Source organism: Gorilla gorilla, chromosome 10 (assembly GCF_029281585.2).
Source record: "Gorilla gorilla gorilla isolate KB3781 chromosome 10, NHGRI_mGorGor1-v2.1_pri, whole genome shotgun sequence".
Lineage (NCBI taxonomy): Eukaryota > Metazoa > Chordata > Mammalia > Primates > Hominidae > Gorilla > Gorilla gorilla.
Window position 1 is genome coordinate 54893240 of NC_073234.2, and position 23055 is coordinate 54916294.

Consider the following 23055-nt stretch of genomic DNA (forward strand, 5'->3'; position numbering starts at 1 on the left):
ATGGATGAACCTCAAGAACATTATGCTAAGTGGAAAAAAGTCAGGCACAGAAAGACAAATCACATAATCTTATTTGTATGTGGAACCGGAAACACTCAGACTCATAGAAGTAAAGAATAGAATGATGGTTACCAAAGGCTGAGGGAGTGGAGGGGAGGAGGTTTGGGGAAATGTTGGTCAAAAGATAACAAAATTTCAGTTAGATAGGAGGAATGAGTTCAAGAGCTCTATTGTACAACATTGTGACTATAGTTAATAACAATGTATTGTAGTTTGAAAATTGCTAAGAAAATAGGTTTTAACTGTTCTCACCACAAAAAAATCAGTATGTGAGATAATGCATATGTTATTTGGCTCGATTTAACCATTCCACAGTGTATACATATTTCAAAACATCGTGTTGTACCTGATAGATACAATTTTTATTAGCCAATTTTAAACATTTAATTATTCTCCAGTCTTCACTATCTGAGGAAAAAAATTAAGTTAAATACATAAGAAGCTGGGCGCAGTGGCTCCTCATGCCTGTAATCCAGCACTTTGGGAGGCCAAGGCAGGCAGATCACAAGGTCAGGAGATTGAGACCATCCTGGCTAACACAGTGAAACCCCGTCTCTACTCAAAATACAAAAAATTAGCCGGGCGTGGTGGCGGGCGCCTGTAGTGCCAGCTACTCAGGAGGCTGAGGCAGGAGAACAGTGTGAACCTGGGAGGCAGAGCTTGCAGTGAGCCGAGATCGCGCCACTGCACTCCAGCCTGGGCCACAGAGTGAGACTCCGTCTCTTAAAAGAAAGAAAGAAAAAAAAAAACAGTAAGAAAATATGGAAGTCATTGGAATAAGGGGAAGCGTGTGGTTTGAAAGGAGATGGAGGAAAGAAAAAGTAATTTCACTATCTCTCCACAATGCCAGTGTTCATACTTGAATTTTGAATAACACTGTCCTAAGACAAAGGAGTGAGGCTGTGTGCATAGCAAAGGGGCATTTAATTAGGTGAAACGAAGCCATTAGAAAGCAAGCCTTGGAATTCATCCTCATGCTTGTGTCTTACAAAAGACTGGGTCTGAAATGCCAGGCATGGTGGCGCATGTCTGTAATCCCAGCTATAGGGAGGCTGAGGCACAAGAATAGCTTGAACCCAGGAGACAGAGGTTGCAGTGAGCCAAGATGGTGCCACTGCACTCCAGCCTGGGCAACAGAGTGAGAAAAGAAAGAAAGAGAGAAAGAGAAAAGAAAAGAGAAGAGAAAGGGAAAGAAAAGAAAATAAAAGAAAAAAAGAAAAAGGGAGGGAGGGAGGGAAGGAAAAGACAAGACAAGACTGGGTCTGAGAAAAAAAATACTGTCTTTTCTATCATCAAGGCATTGCAACAAATATGGATTCAGAGTTTATTTTGTGCTAGGCACTGAGGGAAAAAGTTGAAAGTACTAAATCAACAAGCACTTATTGAACACTTTTTATGTATCAGGCACTGTTTTAGGCACTGAAGATTCATTTAATAATGAGCCAAACCAGTCTTTTCCTCATGGAGTTAATGTTGCAGAAGATCATAAGCAAACAAATAACGTGTTTTCACACATTGCACTAAAAAATAAAATAGGACGGTGGGGAATGGAGCTTGAGTCCAAGGAGCAACTTTTGCTGGAATGGCCAAAGAAGATTTTTTTGAGTCAGTGACATTTAAGATAAGATCTAAATGATAAGAAGGGAGCTGCATAAAGATACAGTAGTTCTCCCTTATCTGCTTGAAATACATTTCAAGACCCTCAGTGGATGCCTAAAACTGCGGATAGTACCGAACCCTTTATGTACTTTTTTTTCAATCCGATTACCAATATGGCTACTAAATGACTCACAGAGAATGGACTGTGAGCACCACGAATGGAAACCCACACATGAGTTAGGCTATGATTCAGGAGATGTCTTGAGAGAGATGATAGTCTCACTAGGGCCAGAGCAATGCAGATGGTGAGAAGCAACAGAATTCTGAATATATGTGGAGGCAGAGCCCTCATGACTTGGTGATGGGTTGGTTATTTGAGGAAAAGGAGGACTCAACGTGGTTCCTTGGTTTGGGGCCTGAGCTCCCTTATGAATCATGGTGTTATTCTGACTTGGAAAGGTTCGAGGAAAAATAGTTTTGATAGAGAAATCAAGAGTTCTGCTTTAGGCACTAAGGGATAGGATAGATGCCCTTTAGACATAACATATAATAGGTTTCTCTTGGTTCTTGAGAAACTCAAAACTATTTACCCTGTATTTATTCATTCAGGAAATGTATTGTCAGGAACTATTTCAGGTGCTGGAACTAGCAGTGATCAAAGCTGATTAAATCCCTGCCCTTGTGCACTTACGTTCTAGTGAGGGAGACAAACAATGAAAAAGTAAATAAATAAACATATTTAACATAATTTCAGGTGGTGATAAGTCTATAAAGAAAAAAGTATTTAATTCATTTATATATTCAAAAAGTGCCTTATTTTTACAAGTAACTGGACTGGGTGTAATTAGCAAGAGGCTGCCCTGCAAAGACACTAACATCAAATCTAATATGTAGACAACAGGAAAAGAAGTGTCACCAAAAAAAAAGGATATTTATAAAGCACTAAGTTGAAAGTAAAGTGAGATCGGTTTCAAATGGGATCACCAAATAAAGAGGAGCTGATACAAGTTGTGATATTTAAGCTGGGCTTCAAAGGAAGGATATAATTTAAATATATAGTGGCAGGGAAGAGGAGGTATGAAGAACATTCCAAGTAGTAGAAATGGTTTAAATGGAAAACAGTTTATATTGAGAACACTGAGCAACATATATTGGCAAAAGCATAGGGTATATGAAGGGAATATATTGGTTATCTACTGCTGAGTAATAAAATGTGCCAAAATGTAGTGGCTTAAAACAATAAACATTTGTTATCACTTGTTTCTGTGGGTCAGAAATCTGGGCTGAGCTTATCTGGTCCTCTGGCTAAGGTATTAGCTGGGACTACAGTCATCTCAAATTTCAAATGGGTGGAATCTGCTTTCACACTTACTCATATGACTATTGGCAGGCCACAGGTTCTACCTGGTTGTTGCCAGAAACATCCATTCCTTGACATGTGGGCCTCTCCATAGGACAGCTCACAAGATGGCAGCTTGTTTCCTTCAAAGCAAATGAAAGAGAGAACCAGAGAAAGTGAACAAGAGAACAAGATAGAAGCCACAATCTTTTTTTTTTCTTTTTTTTGAGAAGGAGTTTCGCTCTTGTTGCCCAGGCTGGAGTGAAATGGCGTGAACTCGGCTCACCGCAATCTCCGCCTCCCAGGTTCGAGCCATTCTCCTGCCTCAGCCTCCCGAGTAGCTGGGATTACAGGCATGCGCCACCATGCCCAGCTAATTTTTGTATTTTTAGTAGAGACGGGATTTCATCATGTTGGTCAGGCTGGTCTCAAGCTCCTGACCTCAGGTGATCCACCCTCCTCGGCCTCCCAAAGTGCTGGGATTACAGGCATGAGCCACCACGCCCAGTCTGTCTTTTTGTAACCTAGCCTCAGAAGTGACATGCCATCACTTTTGCCACATAGAAGTGCATCACTAGGTCCAGCCCATATTCAAGGAGAGGGGATTACAAATATGTATGAATACCAGCAGGTGATGATTTATTGGGGCCTATCCTAGAAGCTGCCTACCACAAGGAATAATGGGAAATAAGATTGGAAATATGGGCTGGGACAGATAAAAGAAAGCCATAGAAGCTAATCTGCGAATGAAACTATACAGTTGGAAATGGAGGGTAGAGAAAAGCAAATTTTATGTGTAAGCCCACTTTTGGCAAATTGTAGTGCTGGATAAATAGAATTTTGAGGGTCATCTTAAAAACCAGTTGTTTAACAACAGGTAGAAAATGTCAACCAATGACAGCTTCCAGGAAACAGAACCACTCTATTTTATCAGGAAATAATGGTCAAAAAATTGTACAGAACATAGCTACCTACCTTCAATAAATAGTTCTAACAATCTATCCTGACAATGCATTCCTGAAAATCCAGAATTGATAACTGATTTTTGTGACAGTTTTTCTGTCTTAGGATAGGAAATAAGATTCAATTTCAGTAGCTTTCAAAATTCTTTGACCCCCCCCAAACCACAGCAAGAAATACATTTTACATCAGCAGTCCCCAACCTTTTGGCACCAGGGACCGGTCTTGTGGAAGACAATTTTTCCACAAAAAATTGGGGGAGGTGGTTTCAGGATGAAACTGTCCTACCTCAGATTGTCAGGCATTAGTTAGATTCTCATAAGAAGTATGCAACCTAGATCCCTCAAATGTGCAGTTCACAATAGGGTTCGTGCCCCTATGAGAGTCTAATGCCACCACTGATCAGGCCAAATGCTGGCTGAACTGCCACTCACCTCCTGCTGTGCAGCCCAGTTCCTAACAGGCTTCAGACTGGTACCAGTCTGCTGCCCAGGGGTTGGGGACCCCTGTTTTACATCACAACTCATAATACACACACACATATATATACACACACACATAATCACATATATGTATACATATGTATACATATATACACACATATATATACACATAATCAAGATAAACGATTTACAGAATAATAGTACATATGGCATACTGATTTTTTAAAAAAATTATTCTGTTCTACTGCATTGAAGAAAATAGAAAGCTAGTACTAATCCACTGAATTCATCACTATCCACCACTTGGTCCCATTCTGAAAGTTTAAAAAACGCTGCTCTTCTAGAACATTAGCTTAGAAATCAAACAAAATTATAGCGCACTGACCAACAGGTATTTGGCAATATCGTTTCCCAGAAACTGAATGAGGACACTGTGTCCAATGCATTCGAGCCCAAAGCATAACAGCAATTGCTCAGAGCACATCAGGCCTCAGTTGGAAGTCTGATGGAGTTAGCAGGCATGCCTCAGTTTGGCCCTCGAAAAGACCAATCAAACTGGCAATAAAAACATGGAAGTTTCACCCCCCCACCCTTCTTTTTTTGTCATTTACTGTTCAAGTTCTGATCATACAGAGACAAGATCAATATTGCAGCCACCCCCCCCCGCCCCTGCCCCCCACTTTGCCCTCAGCTGTACAGGTATTGTGCTTCTCCTAAATATGTGTTGCAATACAAACCACCAAAAAGTCCAAAAGACATGAGATTTACTTATAGTGCCACTTGCCACCCATAACTACCAACCCTGAGGGCCTCCTTAGCACCTCTACCTGGGCAGAGGAAACGACCAGAGATTCATCTGGAATGAAAAAGCGGTTTAAGACCTTTTGATTGTTATCAGTTGAAACCTAATATAAAGAAACTTCCTGGGACTCCTCTCTAACCTACCACTACCAAGATTGTTGTGACAAGAAGAGTTGATTGATTTTACTGGGGAATGTATGTGGAAGGAAGATAGTTTTTTCAGCCCTAATTGTGTGTCAAATTCCAAACCTGCCCTTGGGGAGTTCACAATCTTTGGGCAGATGATACTACAAATAGTCTGGAACGATTTTGAGTGCATGACAGCACAGATTTTTAAAAGTCCGTCACCATATTGTTTTAGAAAATAGTACCTGCAAAAAGAGGGCTGAGTACGGAGGGATTAAGGCATGCGGGGCGCTTTCCTGAGGCTCGAAGACTAAGCCTTGCATGATAGCGGCATTTAAGGGGATGAGAGGAGATTGGACACCAAAGCAAGAATGGCTATTATTTAAGACTGGCCTGAACAGAGTAGAAGGTTTGGGGTAGGGAAGACTGGCCTGAACAGAGTAGAAGGTTTGGGGTAGGGAACACAGGAGTGTGATGGGGGAAATCGGGACCTCGCTTGTCAATCATAAACACTGGTGCAGGCGAGGGCACCCGAAGCTTCACGTGCGGCGGAAATAGGCAGTTGTACAGATTTCCTCAGTAAAACATTGAAAGCAAAAACTGCGATCACACCCAGCCCTTTCCTCTATGCCCTGCCCAATTTCTCCCAAGTCCCCAAAAGGAAGAGAGCAGTAGGTCAAACTTGTTTATTCATTCATTCCATGAACATTTCTCTCTCCTAAGGGGTCTTTGTTTCCTGCAAGGGAGTGAGTCTTGCCTTTCCCGCAGCACCAATTTTTCCACAGCGAAGGGTCCCCCTAGTTGCCTGGCTCAGCAAGACCACATCACCATTGAAGGGAAAGGACCAGGCTCCGCAGAAAGCGCCTCAGACCCGCATTCAGACAAGGCAGTGCCTTTGCCGGGGGCGGCGGTGGTGGGATAAGAGAAGCAACGTGTCAGCGAATGGAAAACTGGGGACTCCCAAACGGCCTTAGGAGCGCCGGGCTCCCCACTGGGGCCGCTTTCTAAGGGGCCTGGCTTGCTGGCCAAAAGGTAGCCTTTCCGCTAGTCCAGTTTCCATGGCCGTACAAAAAGCACATCCCGAAAAGGAGCTGCTCGCCGACCTCCGGCTAGTTTTGAAGAGTGAAAGCAGGTCTAGGTGGAAAAGAAAGAACAAACCATCAGGACAACCTTGCTGCCTTGGCCCAAGTTTGTGAGACAAAACCTCACTGTAAATCACAAAAATAACAATCAAGAAGTGTTTGGTGGGAGGGTGGTGTCCCCCAAAAGCCTTGATGTGTCCCCCAAAAGCAAGGACTGCTGGTGACTCGTACAGGAGAAAATTTTAAGGAGATGGCTCTTCAAAGACAACAGCATGTGTTGAGCACCAACACTGGCTGAAAAGGATAGGCAGGGGAAGCATCTGGGGGTCTTTCCAGACTATCTAGAAAGCTGGAGAGAGTGGGCTTGGGCTTTGCGGGAGAGTCTTGGGGGCGCCTGCGGGCGGGGCTGGGCCGCGGGCGCGGGCCGCAGAGGGAGGGGCAGGGAGGCGAGGCCTCGGTCTGGGCGGGTCGGAGGCGGGGCCCAGGTGGTGTTGATACACAAAGAGAAGGCGCCCGGGCGGCCGCGGTCCCGCCCACTGACGCGTCCCCGGGGTGCCGCTATAACCCGCCGCTCGCAGGGCTGCTCCAGAGCCGCGCGACGCCGCCGCCTTAGAACGCCTTTCCAGTACTGCTAGCAGCAGCCCGACCACGCGTTACCGCACGCTCGCGCCTTTCCCTTGACACGGCGGACGCCGGAGGATTGGGGCGGCAATTTGTCTTTTCATTTTTTATTAAAATTATTTTTCCTGCCTGTTGTTGGATTTGGCGAAATTTTTCGTTTGTTTTTTATGATTTGTATTTGACTGAGAGAAACCCACTGAAGACGTCTGCGTGAGAACAGAGACCACCGAGGTAACGCGTGCGGGGGGGCGTCTGTGGGAAGGGCGCGGGGCCCGGGCGAGAGTGGGGGAGGGGCTTCCGGGAGGGGCCGCGCGGGAAGGCGGCCGCGGGGTCCGTTTCCTTTCGAGGCGGGCGTTGTCGGTTGGGCTGGCCAGCCTTCCATCCTGGCCCGCCGCGCGGGTGTCGCGCCCGCGACGTGGGCAGGAGAGCGGGCGCTGGGCGGGGGCCGCGTGCCTGCACGGTGCGGAGCCGCATCTTCCCATTGGGGGGAGGGGAGCTAGCCCGGCCAGCGGCTCTGCTGCGGCAAGTCTTGTGACTGATTTGCATTTAATAAAAAAAAAAAAAATTAAGTCCAGGGAACCAGGAATCTGGGGGCGGCGGAGGTGGGCTTGGGCATGTATTACAGGAGAGGCCAAGATTGGGGAAGACGAGTTGGGAACATTTGACAATCGACGATCGATATTGCATCAGTTTTCTTTCCGGACATAGGAGGGGCTGGGCGGGCGTAGCACTCGCGGGCCAGCTGCCTGTGGACGGGTGTGCTGAGGGCACTGGCGCGCGTGTGTAAACAAACCCCCAGCTCCCGGGGCCTGGGCGTTCGCCCCCTCGAGAGAGGAGTAGTGTCGGCCCTTTCCGCCTCCTGGGGAAGGCTGTCTGCGGCAGAGGCATTTCCCCGTGTGGGGACTCCGGGCAGTAAAGGACAGATTACGCAGCATTGCTGTTCCAAATGCTAGAAACGAAAAGCCGTGCGCCTAGGTTGCATGCACACGAGCCAGGGTCGGGGCTGGATGTGTGCCCTGAGTGCCTGTGCACGTTTGGAGCGACTGGGAAAAAGCAAAACAGAACCCCCCTCGCCCCCTCCAGTCCGACGAGGGACAATAGAGAGGGTGAAATACTGAAATCTACCGGAGTAGGGGGCCTCGACGGCCGCAACACAGCGGTGGCATCATCTTTGTTCTCCGCGGCTCCGCCGTCTGTACTTTTCCGCCCCTCGGCGCACCCCCGCCCCTCGCGCGCGGCTGGTACTTTTCCACTCGCCTGGCCTGGGATGAATCAGCCGCGCTGCGCCTCCCGGCGGCGTCACGTGACCGCGGCGGGCTGGCGCTGCGGTCCTGACGCGCCGCCTTTACTTTCGCAGGCCGACTCGCGGGCCGCTGCACCCACCGCCAAGGACAAAAGGAGCCCAGCGCTACTAGCTGCACCCGATTCCTCCCAGTGCTTAGCATGAAGAAGGCCGAAATGGGACGATTCAGTATTTCCCCGGATGAAGACAGCAGCAGCTACAGTTCCAACAGCGACTTCAACTACTCCTACCCCACCAAGCAAGCTGCTCTGAAAAGGTGGGAGAAGTTGTGACACTTTTGAAAAAACGGCTTGCATGGGTTGGGTTCAGGGAGTTACCTAGGACTCTACTTCCATTGCTTTAATTTGCTATAGCATTTAGAGAAGGTGCGTAATCTCTGAAAGAGTATCCGATTATCTTGTTGTAATGACAAGATAGCTGGTGTGAAAGTCAACTCCTAGTTAATATTTATACATTAAAGATGTTGTATCAGAACTATGCTGTTGGAGGGTATTTTATGTTAAAGCAGTCTTGTGTGTAATGATAGATATTTCAATCCAGTTTACAATTATATATGTCTATATTTTTTGCAGCCATTATGCAGATGTAGATCCTGAAAACCAGAACTTTTTACTTGAATCGAATTTGGGGAAGAAGAAGTATGAAACAGAATTTGTAAGTTAAAAATAGTGATTTGTCTGTCAGTGGCTTTATGGAGTAAAAGAATAGTTTTACTTTTAGAATTCAAATCTAACTTGCCCAAAGCTGGTTTTCTCCATTTAATTATTGTTATATGTTTGGTTATCGTTTTCCCTCTATGTAGCATCCAGGTACTACTTCCTTTGGAATGTCAGTATTTAATCTGAGCAATGCGATTGTGGGCAGTGGAATCCTTGGGCTTTCTTATGCCATGGCTAATACTGGAATTGCTCTTTTTATGTAAGTATGTGTAAGTAGTGAGTCTGCCATGCAGGGCAGTTACTATGGTAAAACATATTTTGGCTCCAGAAACTGAATTTACAGTTGGAGTAGCTGACTCAAAAGTTACTTGCTTAAAATTAAAAGTATGAGAAACCCCAAAAAATCTCTTTATTCTACTACATACTACACAATATCAAGAAAGCCAACTAGAAAAAAATAGGGCAGTCCTTAAAACTGACAAATTAAGCCAGAAGTCTTCTAAGTCAGTGGGAATAGTTAAAACAAAATTGTAACAGATGGTAGATATTAAAAAGAACTATGGCTAAATCCAGGGTAGGTATAAATTTTGTTTTGGCAAATCAGAAGCTGAAAATCCTAATAAGCTCCAAATCATTTTGGTAAATCGACACAGTTCTTAAGGACCTGTGGCCCCTTACGTGAATAAGGAAAAGAAAATTTCTCTAAACATACAAGGTGTGGTGGTATTTACCCAGCCTGGAACATGTTTGTTTTAAGACGAGGGAGTCATAATTTTCTGGACCCTGAAAAGCAATCCATACATGTGTTTTTAATGTTTGCTTTTGTCAGACCTGTTTTATTGCCACATGTTGTGGCAAAAAAATGAATATTTTAGTAAGTACTTGTTTTTAAATGGTTCCCCCCACAGTTGCACAGTTAGACTTAATTACTCCTGTGCTTTCCAGTATAAATACGTGGATAGACTCTTGGAGGTACAGAAGACTTCAGAGCAGTGGTTATTAGCCATTTTTGCATCACTGACTCTTGGAGAATATGATAGAAAAATGTGGATCTTATTTCCAGGGAAAAAGCACAAAACAAAAATACATGCAATCTTAAGCATGTATTTTTCAGTGATGTTTGTGTCATAGCCCTTAAGTTTAAGTACCCGTGGACCCCTGGCTAAGGCAATTTCTGTGGAGGATTGTGTAACTTAATACCTTCATTGTACAGATAAGGAAACCATACGTATATAGCATGGAATTGTCCCTTTGTGACAGATGTGTTTTACTTAGCTGACTGGTGCCTTCTACTCAAGTTATTTTCTCCAGCACGATAGAATGTTCATGAAAAGAAAAGCAGACCTTTGCAAATCTCTGCTTTGTGAAATTCCACACTGAGGTTAAGCCTGGCTTTGAGTACTAGATGCTAGGATTCACTCTGGCTTGCTTCAATTAGGATGAGGCTTTTTGAGAGAACTCTTACTAAGGTGAAGGACCAGCGATTTACGTAGAATCCTAGAATCTCAGGAGTTTTTAGTGGAGAACCTGAATGGCATCACGGTCGAATATTTGAAATCCTTGTTAGCACTTGGTATAAAAACTGGAGGCAGTTTTAGAGTGCAGCCAGTGTAGTTAAAGTAAGAATTTAAATGATACTAAATGGCACCTCTGTTTCATAAGTGAAGGTCAAATTCTGATGTAACCCTTGTACTCTTGGAATTATACTTTAATAGGTGTTTATGTCATTGATTTACCATTTTGCTTAATGGCTAAATAAGATTGCTAAAGTGTGATTTTATTCATCAGTATTTACTTTATATTTAGAGGTATAGAGGAAAATGGGCCAAAAACCACATGGCTGCCACGGTCCACTTCAGCAACTCTGTAGCTAACCTTTTTAAGTAGAATCAATCTGAAGGTTGAAAGTGACCTCAAAGGTTATAAAGTCTATTCATCCCTCGTCATTTCAGTATAAGACATGGAAGGACTTAATTTGGTTTGTTTTTAATTAAACCAACATATTTTCTCCAGTTAGAAGTGAGGTTGATAGTGTCACTTCAGACTAGGTCCTGTAAAACTTCTGGCATTTAGAATGGTAGTGTAAAGCCACTTCCTTTGTTTAACTAATAGACATCAGTTTCTTTGTCAGCACCTTACATGGTACTGCGTGCAGTTTGTTCATACGGAATTAAAAAACATGCAACTCTTCTCCTTTGCAGGGTTTTCTATGAGTTTCCCTGTTTTGTTATTTAATTTCTTTAAAAAATTAGTCTGTATCTCTGGGCTCTCCTAGGTGGAAGGAAAGTAAAGCTGGAATGAGGGAGAACCCTTACCCTAAAGGAAAATTAGGTGACATTAGGGTCCCTTTAGTCACTCTATGTTACCTTATTTATTTATTTTTTTTCTGTTGCTCAATCCAAGTGAAAGGGTCAAGGGAGGAAAGGCTTAGAGACAGTCAAGCTGATAGCCTACTTGTTCTAGCACAGACATTGTTTAACTGTGACAATAGTGGGCCTGTATTCCTTGCCATGGGGTGCAATGTAGTATGTCATCACAATGGTTAGTTCTCTGATTTGTGCCCAGTTGTTAGTAAAGCTTGTAGTGCCTCTTAAAATGTTAGTATCATGTTAGTGTCATTTCCCCCTTACCATTCTTTTCCTTTTCTTTTTTTTTTTTTTAAAAGACAGTATTTCATTTTGTCCTCCAGGCTGAGTGCAGTGGCAAACTGCTGGGCTCAAGTGATCCCCCCACCTCAGCCTGAGTAGCTGAGACTATAGGTATACACCACCACAGCTGGCTTTTTGTTTTTCCTTCAGTAGAGATGGGGCTTCCCTATGTTATGTTGTCCAGGCTGATCTCGAACTCCTGGCCTCAAGCAGTCATCCTGCCCCAGCCTCCTAGAGTGCTGGGATTACAGGCATGAGCCACTGCACCTGGCCTCTCATTCCTGTTTTTGTGTATACGGTCCATGTGGTCTTAAAACCTTTCCTGAACGTGTCTCAGTTGAATTTCCCAAGAACCTTGTGGGCTGGGTTTAGTGGCGGATATTACTAATATTTTACAGATAAGGGGAACTACTGAAATGCAGAAAGGTGGCAAGCATACAGCTCATTATTGTGGTGCCAGAATCAAACTACAAGTTTCAAACTCCACCACTGGGAAGTTGAGCTTTCCAGTGTCTCATGCTATGTTTGGCTCAGTGGGTAGACATCCTTGTTCCTAACCAATGCTGTAGAACTATCACCTGAGAAATGATGCAAGTTTTTACTGCCAGCCAAGAGACAGTGTTGCCATTCCAGTTAGTAGGAGAGGAAATGCCAGTTCTTCAGGGCATTTTGACACAAATAGGACAAGTTGCACACATAATGTTATTTAAACATCCAGAAAGAGTTGTCTTTAAATATAGCCATGCTTATTTATAACCCTGTGCCTTTTCCTTCTCTCATCAGAATTCTCTTGACATTTGTGTCAATATTTTCCCTGTATTCTGTTCATCTCCTTTTGAAGACTGCCAATGAAGGAGGTATGATAGCATTCTTGATTTTTCTAAAACAATGTATACCTATCATTTTATTTCTCTTTTAAACTCCTTGGCTTCATGCTTCTGTCTTCAAATTGTAGGGTCTTTATTATATGAACAATTGGGATATAAGGCATTTGGATTAGTTGGAAAGCTTGCAGCATCTGGATCAATTACAATGCAGAACATTGGAGGTAAGAATTTTTCAAAAGATTATTTGGGTAGACTTTATGCTCATTGTGGAGCACAGAATGGTGACACATGCGTTTTAGTGTCACGTGCCGTGTTTTGCACTTGTAATGGTATAATTTTGTTTTCCTCCAGCTATGTCAAGCTACCTCTTCATAGTGAAGTATGAGTTGCCTTTGGTGATCCAGGCATTAACGAACATTGAAGATAAAACTGGGTAGGTGCTAAAGTAAGGTTACTCATAAGAAACAATTATAGTCAAAAGTGGTTAGATACATTTTTATCAAAGTTGTATACAAAATGATTATTAGTTAATTATCCATAAATGTTCCTTTTGAAACTGACCAAGAAGGCCCCCCATCCCCGTAAACTGATTCGAACTTTGGAGAAGGAAAGGCCAAAAGATAGTTGCTAGCCCTACAATTTTGGATATCTTAATTTCTAAAACAGGTTTTCTAGAACTTGCTTTCTGTCTTTATGTTCATACTTAAAGAAGTTATAGGTGTTTTTAATATATATCCTAAGTGAGGACTGAAGCTTTGAATTACATTAAAAATTAATCCGTCTTATTTTTGTAAGTTTGGGATTCTTAAGACTTAATCTGTTCAATGCAAAATACAGGCTGGACATCCCTAATCTGAAATCCAAAACTTTTTGAGTGCCAACATGACACTACAAGTGGAAAATCCACACCTGATCTCATGACAGGTGTGCAAAATTAATTAAAATACTGTATAAAATCACCTTTAGGCTATGGGTTTAAGAAGGTGTATAGGAAACATAAGTGAATTCTGTGTTTAGACTTCAGTGCCGTCTCCAAGATACTTCAAATGTGTATGTGCAGATACTCCAAAGTCCAAAACACTTCGGTCCCAAGCATTTTGAATAAGGGATACTCAACATGTGCCAGAAAATGTTTGGGCATGCTATAGAAACCATTTTCTTCTAGCAAAGTTACTCATCCCAGTGAACTCACAGGTATTTATCTCAAGTAAACATGGGGAAGGATAATTTACTTCCCACCCTATGTGCAGCTCATTACGTCAAAATAGAGAAGTGCCGTTATCTCAGATGTGGCTTTAGAAATTTAATTTTTTAAGCTGATCTTTAAGTGTTAGTGTTCTGCAGAGTGCTTACTGCTGAAGTGAACAGAATTCATGAGGCAATTAGAATTTGAAAATAGTGATTTAGAAGACAGTGCAATTCATGATTTACCTAAAAAGAAAAAGGCTTAGAGGACATACATAATGTTTTCTAAAGTTCAAAAGGGATATTTTTGGCTGTCTTTGGAGTTAAAGGTGGGTCAACATGTTACAACATACTCTGATAACCTGGAATAAGTCCTGGTTTGGGGGACTGAGTTTTATAATTTTTTTATGGGGGGGGGCAGTTTGCCTGTGCATTTTATGAAAACGTTTCCTCATTGAAATATTTAATATTTGCTAACACATCTGGAAAAAAACTTGTTTTAAAATTTTTTAGTTTCCAGCATTAGAAATTACGTGCTAAGGCTGTACCAAAGTTGGTGTACAATTTTTCTGAAAGTGCTTAAAGATAAGATTACTGGCTTAACAAACAAGCTTTGTTTCCTGCATTAGTATCAAGTCTTTGAGAAGCATTTCGTGTTATGAATCAGCTGGCAGCCTTCCCAGAGCAAGTAGTGGGACAAAAGTTACACTGTTTTATACCCGACTTCTAACCTGAGTAAATATTCATCTAGCACACAAAGTTAAAAAGTTATTCCTATCTTGAACAAGGGAAACTTTTTCCAAACATGTCTTTTTTGTGTGTTTGTTTTCATGGTATTCCTATAAAATGAGTCCTGTTAGAAGATGTGTATATTTTTCTGAGGATATTTGTGACTGTATTGACCTTGTTTCTGTTTTCTTTAGATTGTGGTATCTGAACGGGAACTATTTGGTTCTGTTGGTGTCATTGGTGGTCATTCTTCCTTTGTCGCTGTTTAGAAATTTAGGTGAGCAAACTCATCTCTAAAGAGAATTGAAATGAGCCTCTCACCAGTTAGTTGGGCTTTCTCTGAATAGAAATTAATCAGAATGAAAAAGCCCTAGAAAGTAGAAAGGTATATCTTTGGGACTTACAGCATGCAAAATTCAGGAGCCAAAATATTTAATTGACACTATATGTTGTGCTTTGTAAGAAATAATGCAAATGATAGTTTTTACTAGCTTGGGTTATGACAAGTATATTTAAATAAATCTATAATTTAGTATCATAAGAATTAGAAATTTAGTGCTATACCCATACTTTAGTGCCTAAAGTCTTCCCAGCAGAATTGAGTTATTCAGTGGGAAAAAGATATTTGCCTTAAATCTGTTTCATTAAACTAATACTGATTCCTGCCACCCCCACTTATAGGATATTTGGGATATACCAGTGGCCTTTCCTTGTTGTGTATGGTGTTCTTTCTGATTGTGGTGGGTATGATTTTTTTTAGAAAAAATTTTTTATAAGCCCTGCCATGTCACTTAGTTTAACACATGCAAAATAATATATTTTTAGGTCATTTGCAAGAAATTTCAGGTTCCGTGTCCTGTGGAAGCTGCTTTGATAATTAACGAAACAATAAACACCACCTTAACACAGCCAACAGCTCTTGTACCTGATTTGTCACATAACGTGACTGAAAATGACTCTTGCAGACCTCACTATTTTATTTTCAACTCACAGGTAACTAAATATGCTTATTTTCTCAAAAGAAGAGTTTAGGGAAGAAAAGAGGGAAGCTATTCACTCCCAGGGTAAAGGGAGGAGGAGAATAGGTGCTTTATAGAAAACATGTGATTAGCTAATTATTGAGGACTGTGAAGAAAGTTTTGGTTTACATCTGAAAATAGATTGAGAATTGAGATAATCATATGGTGCTAATAATTGACACATTCAGAAGTGAGGATATTGATCATACTTCATGAACAGATTAGAAGAATGGAAGCTAATTACACAAAGGAAACTTAGGCTTTGATTCTAAGATTGTTTACATAAAATATATGCTGCGGAAATGTGACAGCATGAGTTCGTTACATCAGATTAAGTAGATTTTTACGTTTTCTTTCAGACTGTCTATGCTGTGCCAATTCTGATCTTTTCATTTGTCTGTCATCCTGCTGTTCTTCCCATCTATGAAGAACTGAAAGAGTGAGTATTTCATTTTTACATAAATTTGAGAAAATATTAGACAACTGCTGTAACTGCTGCTGAAATATATATTTGAATTTTCTCTTGAATTACATAGCCGCAGCCGTAGAAGAATGATGAATGTGTCCAAGATTTCATTTTTTGCTATGTTTCTCATGTATCTGCTTGCCGCCCTCTTTGGATACCTAACATTTTACGGTAAATAATGCCTCCTTTACCAAAACAAAAACAAAAACAAAAAAAAACACTTATTGAAATGAAGCTGCTAGTTTTCTATGTGTAGTTCCATCACTTTAAAAATAGTCTGTTTTAATATATTTCATATTTGTGATGAGAAATTAAATTTAGAGCTTAGAATTTTCTGTAGTGTATTTAATCAGTAATTTCTAGAATCCAGGTTTGAAAATATCATTAATCATTTGATGGCATATTTGCATGATATGCCAGCCTCTGAGTTCATCTTGCCTGTCTCCTCTCCCATCACCTTCAGACTATGTAACGCAAACACAAATTGGAAGCCAAGCCAGGAGATTTAGCTGCTTAACTCCTGTTGTTTTTAATGGGAGTCATGTGGCTAAATCTCTGTGGTATTTAGAAAAATTTTCCTTCAATGTTACTTTAATTGCATTAACTATAATTCCAAACAAATCTTATTAGCCTCTAAGTTTATAGTCGTTTTGTGAGTAGCTAAATAACTGGTGCACATTTTGCTGTTAAATTTTCTACTTGGTGTCCAATGAAAACAGCCAATCAAAGTTTTTTTGGTCTTTCCCTGTAGAACATGTTGAGTCAGAATTGCTTCATACCTACTCTTCTATCTTGGGAACTGATATTCTTCTTCTCATTGTCCGTCTGGCTGTGTTAATGGCTGTGACCCTGACAGTACCAGTAGTTATTTTCCCAGTAAGTAATCACTTGCTCTGCTTTCAGTAGGAAGGAGTTTTTAAACATGTGAATATTTGTGAGATTTTCATCTTCTGGAAGAAGGGAAACACCAGTAGAACAATACTAAGTTGGTGGTGGTTTTGAAGGGGCTTTTTAAAAATACAGTGTATATTTTCAAAATACCCTGGGGACATTTTTTTCACCATAAGATATAAAATGATCTTTAAGTGTTCAGATGTTCAGGAAACAGCAGAGAAAGAGGCACAGTTTTATTTAGAAATAGTTACTATTTTGGATAGATTCCTTGTTACTTGGGCATTCTTTTCATTCATTGAAGCTGGATTTTTAAATTTTATATTGCTGCTATTTTTAAAATACATTTTATTTATTTTTTTTGCAGATCCGGAGTTCTGTAACTCACTTGTTGTGTGCATCAAAAGATTTCAGTTGGTGGCGTCATAGTCTCATTACAGTGTCTATCTTGGCATTTACCAATTTACTTGTCATCTTTGTCCCAACTATTAGGGATATCTTTGGTTTTATTGGTAAGTTTTAGAAAGTATCCAAGTTGATTCAAACATCAGGGATTTTAAGATTTAAAGAATGAATGACGAGTGGTTCATTGAATCCTCAAGAAACATAAATGTTCTTTTACAGGTGCATCTGCAGCTTCTATGTTGATTTTTATTCTTCCTTCTGCCTTCTATATCAAGTTGGTGAAGAAAGAACCTATGAAATCTGTACAAAAGATTGGGGTGAGTGAAAGATTATAACCATAGAAACAGTAATAATATCATAAGTTTCCCCAACTGATTTTAATTTTATTCTCGTAGCTGTTATTTGTTGTGGTTTCACTTTTAAGTTTCCAGTAAACATTTCTGTAATGGCATACTTCACAGATGGAAGATTGCAGAGGGAAGGGGAAAGATAGTTTGCCATCTAATGAACACTTAAATTAATTGCAATAAAGTTATTAGATACTTTGGAGATAGGAATAGGGATGAAGACTAGATGAGATACTCAGCTTTCAACATTTGTTCAACCAGTTTTCACTGGACTGCTTACTGTGTGACAGGCACTTAAATGGGCATTGAATATATAAAAGAGAAGGAAGGGCTGTTCAGTTGAATGAGAGTGACCATCTTCAGAGCGAAGCTCTCAGGGAGGCCGTCTCTTCATGGTGTTTACTATTATGTATTTACTCTAAAGTGTAGTACCAGTTGGTGACAGAGAATGATGTGCTAACCACAAATGATGTGGTTCCTAGTACCAGAATCCTGGTGGTGATATTTAGGAAAAAGACTGCTTTTTAATCATTATTTTCTCCTTCATTCTGCTCTGATTAAAGTACTAGAATTGTTTATAAACCAACAACTGTCATCTCGTTTTACTCTAAATTACATAGTGGCAGTATTGAAGGGTAGGATTTAGGAATTAGTATTTCCTGGAAAGACCTCTGGCTTTGACTTTTGCTGCATTTTAAGATGATTTGGGTTTGATTTTGTGACTTGACTTTCACTCTAAAAAATTGCAAAAAAAATCCAGTCCAGTTCTATATGAAGCAGTTTGTTTAGCAAGAAAATTCCCTGTCACTTGAGACAAAGGAATGAAAAAGTGAAAAAGTTCAGAAGGCCTCAAAGGTAGTTACTGTGTACTGCAGATAACATACTGATTATTTAGGAGTTTATATTTAGCAAGTTAAATATTCATTCTATAGATTATGATATAGTGGATAGACTTTAGTAATTAAAGCACATTTCAAAAAATAGAAAAAAATGTTTAGCATATATGTTTTATTACTTGCTGATCAATTTTCTCTATGATCTTTGCAGGCTTTGTTCTTCCTGTTAAGTGGTGTACTGGTGATGACCGGAAGCATGGCCTTGATTGTTTTGGATTGGGTACACAATGCACCTGGAGGTGGCCATTAATTGGCACCACTCAAACTCAAACTCAGTCCATCTGATGCCAGTGTTGAGTAAACTCAACTACTATGAAATTTCACCTAATGTTTTCAGTTTCACTTCCTTTTGAAGTGCAGATTCCTCGCTGGTTCTTCTGAGTGCAGAATAAGTGAACTTTTTTGTTTTGTTTTGTTTTTTTAAGAAACTTATCTGTATGTTAGAAATGGATATGAACAACAAAACCACGAGTCTCGGGTTAAGGGAAGTGACAATTTTATTCCATTCCAGAGAATGGACAAACTCTTAACTTTTATCAAGCCACATGCTTGGCTGTGTCATTGTTTAACTTGGATATTTTATGATTTTACTTGAATGTGCCTAATGGAACCATTTGATGTGAGAAACAATTCTTTTTAATTTACAGCAAAGTATTGAATAACCATTGACAAAAACACTATTATTTTTTGTACCAAAAATACTTAAAGACCTCAGAAGCACTCTTTTACTTTTAAGAAATTGCTTTTTTGAACTTTATTCAGAAGCAGTTATCAATAAATTCCGTAAAATAATGTCATTGGTATTTAAAAATGAATATTAATATAATGATTTGCCTTTTTGTAGGCATAATAAGCCAAATACTTTTTTACCCAAAATAATTTTTAGAGAAAATGATGTAATGAAAAATTGTACCATGAATTAGGAGCATAGTTTTTTCCATTTAAACGTCACCATTACTTAAAACATGATTGATTATTGCTATACCAAATCAGATGAACTCTGTTCATCACTTTTCTTCTCTGTCCTCAAACAATTTGGTTCATTCAGACTGAAATGTTTGTGTCTTCAACTTATTAGAATGGAAAATAATGCAGATATTTCTGTGGGAAATAAAATAACTAATTTTGAGGTACCAAATAGTGCAATTGGGTAAAACAGGGTTTATTCAGTTGCATCTGTCTCCAGTGTTGTATTGACAGCTCTGGGTCTTTTTTTGGGCCAGCCCTTTTTTGACATTGCTTCCAGCAGTGGAAAATGGGCATTTGATGGCAATAGGCCAAAATTATTGTGTCCAGAGAGTACACTTTTTCAAAATGCTCACCTACTGGAAGTGTGAATTACTTGACAATGTATGGCTTAGTTGTGTTCATGTTTTGTCTACAGTAGAGGTCTAATCCACAGGTTACATCTATGTTTGATATGATATGATATAAGTTCTCTTTGCGTAGGCCACTGGGTTTCTCATGCAGTAAGCTTTATAAAAACTCATTTGCACTGGACTGTCATCTCATTCTTGTACAACGTAGAATTACTTGTTTACATCCCACAAATGGTTAGCTAGGGAAAACAGTGCAAACTGAGTGTTAGTAGTCATTTTGGTCCAACTGCATGTCAACCCTTCCATTTCAATCCCAGTTAGAAGTGAAAATAATTACTTTGAAACTTGGCTTTAAGAGCACATTTATCGTACGTCACAGTGTATGGTGAATATATTATTAAATAATGTGGTACTTTGCTCATCAGGCATAATGTCTAAAATCTAATATACATAATTCCATTAAGTGGTTGAGGGAAGCAAATAATGGAATTGTCAATTGGTCATCTGGCTGTAAGGTTTGCCTTTGAACTAAAAATGTTGTTTGGGGCAAGGGCCAGAAATGTGGAGACATGGTTTTTGTTACGCATTCTTGTATTATATGTGACTAAATTTACAAACAAGATACATGTGTAATTAAAGACCCTTATGGAACTGGAAGACGTCTTGTAGTGCTACATTGGGTGAAACCGTTGGTCCATTTTTGTCTGTTTCTATGAAGATAAATAATTGGGGGCCATCTAGAAATAGAAGGGCAGTGGGAAGACAGATTCTACGGCACTGCTTTCATTTAATTGGGCTTTAGGCACTCCATTCGAATGCAGAACCTCACCTCTAGTTGAGACTAAGAATTGGCAAATTTGCATGAGCTCCTGGAAAGAGTTGCTGACTTTGTATCTAAGACCTGCCAGGGAATACCAAGAGTTGTTTCTAGACTTTTTTTTTTTTTTTTGTATGGGAGAAGATACTGTGGCAACCAGGAAGGAATGGAAAAAAAATTCTTTTCTCTACAGCAAATTAATGTGAGGAAGCTCCTCCAATCCTCTGGCTATTTGAGGTTCAAAATCAACTGCCTAGGGGAAATTCCAATGGATGATTTTCTTGGAGCTATCTTGTCTACCTTGAGGTTCCTAAACAATGAATTCCCATTAATGAGCAGTCTTCAGTATTAAAACCACTGTCTTGTCACCTCATTTTGCATTACTGTCTTCCGTGGATGTTTCAGTTATAACTGTAATGTTATTTATAGAACAACATTAATCCATTAAAGCTAACCTATTTTTCAATATTTATGATTATGTACATATATTGTCTGTCCATATGTATTTGTAAATAGGTTGTATATAATGTCAGGTTTGGGTCTTGGGTTCAAGTGTATATATTCCTGTAAGTTTCTTAACTGCATTTTGATGAATTCACATTATGTAACTATAAGAATTGTCCCAAAAGTACCTGTACAGGAAATTGAATATTGAAAAATTGACAAATTGTGTACAAACACTAAAAAAAACTTGTTTAAATTGTATTTGCAATAAACAACATCAAATTTTTTCATGAAATCTTGGTACAAATTCAGATCTCTTATTTAAAATTTAAATAAGGAATACATTTTCAAAATGCAGTAATCAAAATGTGATCTAGTGTAATGAAATAAAATGTGATCTAGTGTAATGGAAGACCTTTGAGAACCTGGGTGTATTAACTTTGTGTATATAGTGTAAATATCCCCACTGTACTGTTAGAGGCCAACAATTCTAGTATGGCTTGTTGGCAAAGAGTGCTACACCGTTTCAATGAAACAATGTATGTTTGTTTTAACTGAACTAAAATAAATACATGCTTAATCCTGAGTAGCAGTGTTTTTTTTGTTTTGTTTTTTTCAGGTAATGGGATAGGCAGTGTCTAATGCAAATTGCATTGTAACTGCAGTACCTAGCACCTAGTAGGTGTCCATATGTTTGTGATGAATGGTCAGGAAAAAAAGTTTAGGTTCCCAGAGATTCTAAGTTTCCAAAGTGAGAAGGAATGGAAAGTCTTGGAGAGTTGGGGGAAGATGCTAAAATGCATCTTAAGGGCCCAGGCTCAGCCCTGCTGATGGAAATAAATAGGTCAATAATGTATCAGAATCAACTGGAGAGCCTTTTAAAACCACAGCTTTCTGAAACGTGCCTAGTTTGTCTGATTGCAAAGGTCCAGCTGTAGGGTAGCCCAGGATCTGGTTTTTTACTTAAGAAGGCCACTCGGGTGATAATGATGCACAAACTCCAGGAGCAATCAAGTGGCCTGGAAAGAAGTTGGGATATGTTCAGTTTGGTGAAAAAGTCACAGGAAAAGAGGAATTAATGGACAAGCTGGTGCATGTAACAGCATGGTTTTACTTGAGCAACAGTGGAAGTGGGAAGGTTACTAAGATACACAGGCTAGTTTAGGTATGGCCTACTGATTAAGTCCGAAAAGCTTGAGGCTTGTGAAATGAAATAACCAGAGCTGAAACAGAAAAGACCACACCTTGGCATAGCCAAGTATGCCTGATGGTAGTTCCAAAGTCAGGAAACGTCTCCAAGAAACTTAATATGCAGTTACTAATGATGGTCAAATGAGAAGGATTAGGAAAGGCAGCAGAATTTGCAACAAATCAATTGAAGAATGACTTGTGGAATTTTCAAGTATTCATAGGCAAGCTCTAACTGAACACCTACCATATGCAACTAACATGCTCATTGGAAAGAGGGTAGGGTTATGTGTCAGACGAGTTCTAACAAAATCCATACACTTTCAAAGGTGCTATTTTTTAGAAAAAAAATGATACCAGCTGGTCGTGGTGACATACCTGTAGTCCTAGCTACTCCAGAGGCTTAGGCAATAGCAGTACTTGAGCCCAGGAGTTTAAGACTAATCTGGACAGCATAGTGAAACCCTTTGTCTCAAATAAATAAAATACAAAAAATTACCAAAGTGAACCAGAATGCAAATTTATTTATCTACAATTAGAAATATACTGGGTGAAGCCAGGCATGGTGGCTCATGCCTCTAATCCCAGCACTTTAGGAGGCCAAGGAGGGTGGATTGCTGAAGCCCAGGAGTTCAAGACCAGCCTGGGCAACATGGTGAAACCCCATCTCTACAAAAAAATACAAAAATCAGCCAGGTGGTGTGCACCTGTAGTCCCTGCCACTTGGAAGCCCAGGGAGGTCAAGGCTGCAGTGAGCCGTGTTCATGCCACTGCACTCTAGCCTGGGTGACAGAGTGAGACCCTGTTAAAAAAAAAAAAAAAAAAATTGGGAGTGAAGGAAGGCAGGAAGGGAGTGAGAAAGGAAAGAAATTGGGTTGACA

At 40.2% G+C, this 23055-nt stretch overlaps 2 protein-coding genes across 3 annotated transcripts; one reads left to right on the forward strand and one right to left on the reverse strand.

Moving 5' to 3' along the window:
- Nucleotides 1-5999: 5999 nt before the first annotated feature.
- Nucleotides 6000-8476, reverse strand: LOC129525982 (dapper homolog 3-like). The gene is made up of 2 exons (XM_055358894.1): nt 8157-8476; nt 6000-7566 (listed from the first exon to the last, which is right to left on the reverse strand). Exons 1-2 carry the CDS (start codon nt 8474-8476, stop codon nt 7197-7199), a joined length of 690 nt encoding a protein of 229 aa, XP_055214869.1. The 3' UTR covers nt 6000-7196.
- On the forward strand, nt 6874-21572 carry SLC38A2 (solute carrier family 38 member 2). Of its 2 annotated transcripts, XM_004053004.5 has the most exons (16): nt 6874-7262; nt 8389-8590; nt 8907-8988; nt 9137-9252; nt 12425-12498; nt 12597-12689; nt 12820-12901; nt 14577-14659; nt 15064-15122; nt 15208-15375; nt 15761-15840; nt 15938-16038; nt 16619-16743; nt 17126-17270; nt 17383-17480; nt 18558-21572. In XM_004053004.5, exons 2-16 carry the CDS (start codon nt 8475-8477, stop codon nt 18654-18656), a joined length of 1521 nt encoding a protein of 506 aa, XP_004053052.1. In that variant the 5' UTR covers nt 6874-7262; nt 8389-8474; the 3' UTR covers nt 18657-21572. The 2 variants fall into 2 exon arrangements, with proteins under 2 accessions (XP_004053052.1, XP_055213344.1); XM_055357369.1 differs by lacking the exons at nt 6874-7262; nt 8389-8590; nt 9137-9252.
- The last annotated feature ends 1483 nt before the right edge of the window (nt 21573-23055 follow it).